Source organism: Aotus nancymaae, unplaced genomic scaffold, assembly GCF_030222135.1.
Source record: "Aotus nancymaae isolate 86718 unplaced genomic scaffold, 86718_ANA_hifiasm-v0.15.2.pri h1tg000033l, whole genome shotgun sequence".
Classification (NCBI taxonomy): domain Eukaryota; kingdom Metazoa; phylum Chordata; class Mammalia; order Primates; family Aotidae; genus Aotus; species Aotus nancymaae.
The window spans coordinates 54,995,924-55,005,012 of NW_026988447.1; the positions used below are offsets into that span (position 1 = coordinate 54,995,924).

At 39.2% G+C, this 9,089-nt stretch overlaps 1 protein-coding gene and 1 non-coding gene across 2 annotated transcripts; one reads left to right on the forward strand and one right to left on the reverse strand.

Annotated features, from left to right (window-relative positions):
* The first annotated feature begins 1,224 nt into the window (after positions 1-1,224).
* LOC135277865 (small nucleolar RNA U2-19) lies at positions 1,225-1,304 on the forward strand. The gene has a single exon (XR_010345441.1). It is a non-coding gene; the product is annotated as a small nucleolar RNA U2-19 (small nucleolar RNA).
* Positions 1,305-6,331: 5,027 nt separating this feature from the next.
* Positions 6,332-6,689, reverse strand: LOC105706251 (cystatin-B-like). The gene has a single exon (XM_012436465.2). The coding sequence runs from the start codon at positions 6,687-6,689 to the stop codon at positions 6,402-6,404; it is 288 nt and encodes a 95-aa protein (XP_012291888.1). The 3' UTR covers positions 6,332-6,401.
* Positions 6,690-9,089: the final 2,400 nt, after the last annotated feature.

The following is a 9,089-nucleotide window of genomic DNA, read 5'->3' on the forward strand; positions in this document are numbered from 1 at the left end:
ACCAGATAAGTGGAAGCCCAAACCTCGGCATCACACAATATACCCTTAAAACAAACCTGTGCATATACCCCCTGAATAAAAATATACATATATTAAAAATATTTTTAAACTCTCTCTTTTTTTTTTTTTTTTTTTTTAAGATGGGGTTTCACCATGATGGCCAGGCTGGTCTTGAACTCCTGACCTCAGGTGAGCCACCCACCTTGGCCTCCCAAAGTGCTAGAGTTACAGACGTGAGCCACCATGCCCAGCCAAACTCTCATTTTTAAAAACAATATGATCAATTAAAATAACTTAAATAACTCAGCAGCAAAACATATAACAATCCAGAATTAAAATATTCAGAAATCAAGCAAGTCATCTTGTACTACCAGATTCTTTTTGAAGAATGACATTTATAAAACAAAAAGAATCAATTTTCCCTGCCTGTACTAAAGAAAATAAGTTCAAGAAATTTCCTAGTTATAATTTCCAGTTAACCCAACATTAACATTGCCCAGAGTTTAGTGTGACAGCCACTTTGAAGTCCTTGTAAAGTCTGTCACCTTGGATGAATCACAACTGATTGGTTTATCCATGCATATAATTCAGATTGTTCTGAATAAAACTGGCTTCCTCAAAGGACCCAAGATAACTTCATGAAATAAATGTATCACATTCAATATATAGATGAGGCAAAGGACATTATTTATTTCAAAGGAGAAATCTTATTCTTTTGTGGTACAGTAAAAAAAAAAGACTGAATAGAAAATAAATTGCTAATTAAGAAAAAGGAAAGGCACCTATACTCATTCACTCATGAAAAAGAAACCTAGCTGAGAAGACTGGTAGGCAAGAAACACAGTGGACTACTATACAGGAAAGAGAATGTTGGAATAGAAAAGTTTTTTATGCTGGGTGCAGTGGCTCACACCTGTCATCCCAGCACTTTGGGAGGCCAAGGCGGGTGGATCATGAGCTCAGGAGTTCGAGACCAGCCTTACCAACATGGTGCAACCCTGTCCCTACTAAAAATACAAAAAAATTAGCCAGGTATAGTGGTGTGCACCTGCAATCCAAGCTACTCAGGAGGCTGAGGCAGGAGAATCACTTGAATCCAGGAGGTGGAGGTTGCAGTGAGCCAAGATAGCACCACTGCACTCCAGCCTGAGCAACAGAGTAAGACTTGATCTCAAAAAAAAAAAGTTTTTTATTTGTTCTCCAAGATCTGCTCTTACTGAAGTAGATCAATGATTAAAGTAACCAAATTTGAGCATCAGAAGACCTTCCAGTCTGCTTGTTGCATGAGCTGTACAGTTTTGAGAAGCAAAACTATAAAACAATGTAAAAAGTACATTTTCCCTCATCTCTATTTGTGATTTCATCTATTTATCCTTAAAAGCCACTCCTACAAAAGCATGAACTTTATAGATATTTGCATGGTAGGCAAGTTCACAGATTGCTGTTGTGTTTTTCTTTTTACAAGAACAATGTATGTCCATTAGTGGGAAAAAAAAAGAAACCATAGACAAGCAAAAGGCAGAAAATAGAAAACACTCAGAATTTCACTCACAGATCATTATCTTCAACTTGGTGTGCCCACTTCTAAGGCCTATTCTTTTCTTAAAAATTATTTTATTTTAAAATGCAGACATAAATATGCATTTCTACATGAATGTGATCTTATCAAACATTTTTTCAAATTTATTTCAAAAGAGAAATCTTATTCCTTTGTGGTAGAGTAAAAGAAAAATTGAATAGAAAATAAAATCTCTAATTAAGAAAAAAAAACCACCTATACTAGCTTGCTCATGTTTTAAATTTAATTATTGTAAATTAAAAAAATGTATAATGATTATGTGAAGGCAGCAGAATGTTGAGATAGGCAAATCATGCTGGGTTAAGCCCAGACTCTAGAGGCAGACTACCTGGCTTTGTGTCCTGTGCCACGTACCAGCAGTGTGATTTTGGACAAGTGCTTAATTGTTCTGTGCCTCAACTTTGTCATCTGTAACATGGGGATAATAATATTATTAATATTATATTTTAATATATGTTTTATATTCCATTACTATATAATGTTATGAGGATTAAATGACTTAACTGCTTTTGAAGTGCTTAAGACAGTACCTGATAGATAACATTCCTTGGTAGGTGTTTAAATTTCTCCTCCAACAGCCAATTTTCTCCTATACTTTTCTCCTACAATAGCCAACTTTGTAATGGATAGTTTTTTTTTTTTTTTTAACATATGTCCTTGCACATTTATTCAATTATTCTGTCAGATAAATTCCTAGAAATGGAATGGCTATGTCAAAGGATGTGTATATTTTAAATTCTGGTAAAGAGATTGCATGAAAAATTGGCATATTATTATTATTTTATATATATATATTATTGCATTTTAGGTTCTGGGGTACATGTAAAGATCATGCAGTATTGTTGCATAGGTACATACATGGCAATGTGGTTTGCTGCCTCCATCCCCATCACCTATATCTGGCATTTCTCCCCATGTTATCCCTCCCCTACTCCCTACCCCCGACTCTCCCTCCCCTTGTCCCTCCCACCACAGACCTCAGTATGTGATGCTCCCCTCCCTGTGTCCATATGTTCTCATTGTTCAACACCCACCTATGAGTGAGAATATGTGGTGTTTGATTTTCTGTTCTTGAGTCAGCTTGCTGAGAATGATGGTTTCCAGGTTCATCCATGTCCCTATAAAGGACATTAACTCATTATTTTTTATGGCTGCATAGTATTCAATGGTGTATATGTGCCACATTTTCCCTGTCCAGTCTATCATCGATGGGCATTTGGGTTGGTTCCAAGTCTTTGCTATCATAAACAGTGCTGCAGTGAACACACATGAGTATGTGTCCTTATATAGAACAATTCATAATCCTTAGGATATATACCCAGTAATGGGATTGCTGGGTCAAATGGAATTTCTATTTCTAGGTCCTTGAGGAATCACCACACTGTCTTCCACAATGGTTGAACTAATTTACACTCCCATCAACTGTGTAAAAGTGTTCCTATTTCTCCACATCCTCTACAGCATCTGTTGTCTCCAGATTTTTTAATGATCGCCATTCTAACTGGCGTGAGATGGTATCTCAATGTGGTTTTGATTTGCATTTCTCTAATGACCAGTGATGATGAGCATTTTTTCATGTTTGTTGGCCTCATATATGTCTTCTTTTGAAAAGTGTCTGTTCATATCCTTTGCCCACTTTTGAATGGGTTTGATTGTTTTTTTCTTATGAATATGTTTTAGTTCTTTGTAGATTTTGGATATAAGTCCTTTGTCATATGGGTAGATTGGAAAAATTTTTTCCCATTCTGTTGGTTGCCAGTTCACTCTAAAGATTGTTTCTTTTGCTTTGCAGAAGCTCTGGAGTTTAATTAGTTCCCAATTGTCTATTTTGGCTTTTGTTGCCAATGATTTTGGTGTTTTAGTCATGAAGTCCTTGCTTATCATGCCTATGTCCTGAATAGTTTCACTTAGGTTTTCTTCTAAGATTTTCATGGTGTTAAGTCTTATGTTTAAGTATTTAATCCATCTGGAGTTAATTTTAGTGTAAGGTGTCAGGAAGGGGTCCAGCTTCTGCTTTCTGCACATGTTTTCCCAACACCATTTATTAAACAGGAAATCCTTTCCCTATTGCTTGTTTTTGTCAGGTTTGTTAAAGATCAGATAGTTGTAGATATGTGATGTTGCCTCCAGGGCCTCTGTTCTGTTCCATTGGTCTATATCTCTGTTTTGGTACCAGTACCATGCTGTTTTGATTACTGTAGCCTTGTAGTATAGTTTGAAGTCAGGTAGCATGATGCCTCCAGCTTTGTTCTTTTTGCTTAGAATTGACTTGGCTATGCGGGCTCTCTTTTGGTTCCATATGAAGTTTAAGGTGGTTTTTTCCAGTTCTGTGAAGAAGGTCATTGGTAGCTTGATGGGGATAGCATTGAATCTATAAATTACTTTGGGCAGTATGGCCATTTTCATGATATTGATTCTTCCTAACCATAAGCATGGAATGTTTCTTCATCTGTTTGTGTCCTCTCTTATTTCGTTGAGCAGTTGTTTGTAGTTCTCCTTGAGGATGTCTTTTACATCCTTTGTTAGTTGTATTCCTAGGTATTTTATTCTCTTTGTAGCAATTGTGAATGGGAGTTCCTTCTTGATTTGGCTCTCTTGAAATCTGTTATTGATGTATAGGAATGTTTGTGATTTTTGTACATTGATTTTGTATCCTGAGAGTTTGCTGAAATTGCTTATCAGTTTAAGGAGATTTTGGGCTGAGGTGATAAGGTCCTCTAAATATACAATCATGTCATCTCCAAATAGAGACAATTTGACTTCCTCCTTTCATAATTGAATGCTCTTTATTTCTTTTTCTTGCCTGATTTCTCTGGCTAGAATTTCCAATACTATCTTGAATAGGAGTGGTGAGAGAGGACATCCTTGTCTAGTGCCAGATTTCAAAGAGAATGCTTTCAGTTTTTGCCCATTCAGTATAATATTGGCTGTGGGTTTGTTATAAATAGCTTTTATTATTTTGAGATACATTCTGTCCATACCTAGTTTATTGAGAGTTTTTAGCATAAAGGGCTGTTGAATTTTGTCAAAGGCCTTCTCTGTATCTTTTGAGATAATCATGTGGTTTTTGTCTTTGGTTCTGTTTATGTGGTGAATTACGTTTATAGACGTGCGTATGTTGAACCAGCCTTGCATCCCCAGGATGAAGCCTACTTGATTATGATGGATAAGCTTTTTGATGTGCTGTTGTAATCTGTTTGCCATTATTTTATTGAATATTTTTGCATCTATGTTCATCATGGATATTGGCCTGAAGTTTTCTTTTCTTCCTGAGTCTCTGCCGGGTTTTGGTATCAGGAAGATGTTGGTCTCATAAAATGATTTTGGGAGGATTCCCTCTTTTTGGATTGTTTGGAATAGTTTCAGAAGGAGTGGTACCAGCTCCTCTTTGTATGTCTGGTAGAATTCGGCTGTGAACCCATCTGGACCTGGGCTTTTTTTGGTTGGTAGGCTATTAATTGCTGCCTCAACTTCAGCCCTTGTTATTGGTCTATTCAGGGTTTTGACTTCTTCCTGGTTTAGGCTTGGGAGGGTGTAAGTGTCCAGGAATTTATCCATTTCTTCCAGGTTTACTGGTTTATGTGCATAGAGTTGTTTGTAGTAATCGCTGAGGGTGCTTTGTATTTCTGTGCAATCTGTGGTGATATCCCCTTTATCATTTTTTATTGCATCTATTCGATTCTTCTCTCTTTTCTTTTTTATTAATCTGGCTAGTGGTCTGTCTATTTTTTTGATCTTTTCAAAAAACCAGCTCCTGGATTTATTGATTTTTTGAAGGGATTTTTATGTCTCTATCTCCTTCAGTTCTTCTCTTAGTTATTTCTTGTCTTCTGCTAGCTTTTGAGTTTTTTGATCTTGCTTCTCTAGCTCTTTCAATTTTGATGATAGGGTGTCAATTTTAGATCATTCCTTGTTTCTCCTGTGGGCACTTATTGCTATAAATTTTCCTCTAGACACTGCTTTAAATTTGTCCCAGAGATTCTGGTATGTTGTGTCTTCATTCTCGTTGGTTTCGAAGAACATCTTTATTTCTGCCTTCATTTCATTGTTTATTCAGTCAACATTCAAGAGCCAGTTGTTCGGTTTCCATGAAGTTGTGTGGTTCTGAGTTAGTTTCTGAATTCTGAGTTCTAATTGCACTGTGGTCTGAGAGACTGTTTGTTATGATTTCCTTTCTTTTGCATTTGCTGAGGAGTGATTTACTTCCAATTATGTGGTCAGTTTTAGAGTAGGTATGATGTGGTACTGAGAAGAATGTATGTTCTGTGGATTTGGGGTGGAGAGTTCTGTAAATGTCTATTACATTTGCTTGGTCCAGGTCTGAGTTCAAGTCCTGGATATCCTTGTCAATTTTCTGTCTTGTTGGTCTGTCTAATATTGACAGTTGAGTGTTAAAGTCTCCCACTGTTATTGTGTGGTAGTCTAAGTCTCTTTGTAGGTCATTAAGAACTTGCTCTATGTATCTGGGTGCTCCTGTACTGGATGTGTATATATTTAGGATCATTAGCTCTTCTTGTTGCATTGATTCTTTTACCATTATGTAATACCCTTCTTTGTCTCTTTTTTTTTTGGCAAGGATTTCTAAAATATATATTTTTTGAAAATGTTTTGAAAGTAATTAAGATCCCTGATTGGAAGGGGGAAAAAGTCAACACAATGAAATTTAGGAACAGAAATGCAGGAGCAGCTGCTGCACCCAGCCCCATCCACCGGAGGGGCGCAGCCGGTAGATGCTCATTTTATGATCCCAAGTGCACGCTCCGGTCGACGCAGAATCACAATTACCAGCCTTCGGGTGGAAGGACCTTGTCCAAAGTCAGGGTCATAAATAGGACAGCTCATCGTGCTTGGCTTTGTTGGTCTGGTAGTCAGACAAGGTCAAGGGCTTGTTTTCGTGAGGGAGACTTTGTAATACTTGCAAGTGGACAAATTCGTCATCACCGACATGCACCTTGATGAAGTAGTTCGTCCCCGCAACCACCCTGAAGGACATAGCCTTAAACACGGGGAACTTCTTTTCTTTTTCTTCAAGCTGGGATCTCACCTGGTCGGTGATGTTCTGGGTCTCGGTGGTGGCCAGCTGCATGGCGGAGGGCGCCCCGCACATCATGGTGGCACCGGCGGTGGGACTTGGCGTGGGGACTGGACCATCTCTTTTGATCTTTGTTGATTTTAAGTCTATTTTATCAGAGACTAGGATTGCAACTCCTGCTTCTTTTTTTTCGCTCTCCATTTGCTTGGTAAATCTTCCTCCATCTCTTTATTTTGAGCCTATATATATCCTTGCATGTGAGATGGGTTTCCTGGATATAGCACACCAATGGGTTTTGACTTTTTATCCAATTCGCCAGTCTGTGTCTTTTGATTGGGGCATTTAGCCCATTTACATTTGAGGTTAATATTGTTATGTGTTAATTTGATCCTGCCATTTTGATGCTAGCTGGTTGTTTTGCCCCTTAGTTGACACAGTTTCTTCTTTGTGTTGATCCTCTTTATCATTTGGTACATTTTTGGAGTGCCTGGTACTGTTTGTTCCTTTCTATGTTTAGCACTTCTTTCAGGAGCTCTTGTAAAGCAGGCCTGGTGGTGATGAAATCTCTGAGCAATTGCTTGTTCATAAAGGATTTTATTTCTCCTTCTCTTATCAAGCTTAGTTTGGCTGGATATGAAATTCTAGGTTGAAAGTTCTTTTCTTTAAGGACGTTGAAAATTGGCCCCCACTCTCTTCTGGTTTGTAGGGTTTCTGCAGAGAGATCTACTGTGAGTCTGATGGGCTTCCCTTTGTGGGTAACCCGACCTTTCTCTCTGGCTGCCCTTAGCATTTTTTCCTTCATTTCAACCCTGGTGAATCTGACGATTATGTGCCTTAGGGTTGCTCTTCTTGAAGAATATCTTTGTGGTGTTCTCTGTATTTCCTGGACTTGAATGTTGGCCTGCCTTGCTAGGTTGGGGAAGTTCTCCTGGATAATATCCTGAAGAGTGTTTTCCAGCTTGGATTCATTCTCTCCGTCACATTCAGGTATACCTATCAAACGTAGATTAGGTCTTTTCACATAATCCCATATTTCTTGGAGGCTTTGTTCATTTCTTTTTACTCTTTTTTTTTTCCTCTATTCTGGCCTTTTCATTTTATTTCATTGAGTTGATCTTCAATCTCTGATATCCTTTCTTCTGCTTGGTCATTTTGCCTATTGAAACTTATGTATCTTTCGTGAAGTTCTCATGTTGTGTTTTTCAGCTCCATCAATTCATTTATATTCCTCTCTAAGCTGTTTATTCTCATTAGCATTTCATCAAACCTTTTTTCAAGGTTCTTAGTTTCATTGCATTGTGTTAGAACATGATATTTTAGCTCAGAGAAGTTTATTACCCACCTTCTGAAGCCTTTTCTGTCAATTCATCAGACTCATCCTCCATCCAGCCTTGTTCCCTTGCTGGTGAGGAGTTGTGTTCCCTTAGAGGAAGAGAGGTGTTCTGGTTTTGGGTATTTCATCCTTTCTGCCCTGGTTTCTTCCCATCTTTGTGGATTTATCTACCTGTGGTCTTTGTGGTTGGTAACTTTCAGATGGGGTCTCTGAGTGAACGTCCTTTTTGTTGCTGATTAAGTTATTTCTTTCTGTTTCTTAGTTTTCCTTCTGACAGTCAGGTCCCCCTGCTGTAGGACTGCTGGAGGTCCACTCCAGACCCTACTTGCCTGGGGATCACCTGCAGCTACAGAACAGTAAGGGTTGCTGCCAGTTTCTTCTTCTGTTATCTTTGTCCCAGAAGGATACCTGCCAGATGTCAGCCTGGACTCTCCTTTATGAGGTTTCTCTTTGGTTATACGGGGGTCAGGGAGCTGCCTGAGGAGACAGTCTGTCCCTTATAGGAGCTCAAGTGCTGAGTTGTGAGCTCCATTGTTCTGTTCAGAGCTGCTGGGCAGGTACGTTTAATTCTGCTGCAGCGGAACTCATAACCACCTTTTTTTCCCAGGTGCTCTATCCTGGGAAGGTGGGGCTTTATTTATAAGTTCCTGTCATTCTGTTGCCTTTTTTCAAAGATGCCCTGCCCAGCAAGGAGGTAGCCTAGTCACAGTCTGCCAGCAGAGGCATTGCTGAGCTGCTGTGGGCTCTGCCCAGCGGCTGTGTGAACTTCCTTGCAGTTTTTTTTAATAGGAGTATAGTTAGAACTGCTTTGGTAATGGTGGTCTGCCTCAGTAATGGCAGACTGTCTCTGTAATGGTGGACTGCCTCAGTAATGGTGGACTGTCTCAGTAGTGGTGGACTGCTTCAGTAATGGCTGATGCCCTTCCCCCCAACAGAGCTGGACCATCCCGGGTCCAGCTGTGCTTGCTGTGAAACTCTCAATCCAGAGTGTTTCAGATTGCTGGTCTTTGTGGGGATGGGACCAGCTGAGCCAGATCACCTGGCTCCCTGTTTCAGCCCCCTTTTTTTCCATTGAATGGGCAACTCTGTCTCCCAGGCATTCCAGTTGCCAGTTGAAACAGCACCCAGATTTGTGTGAGTTTTTG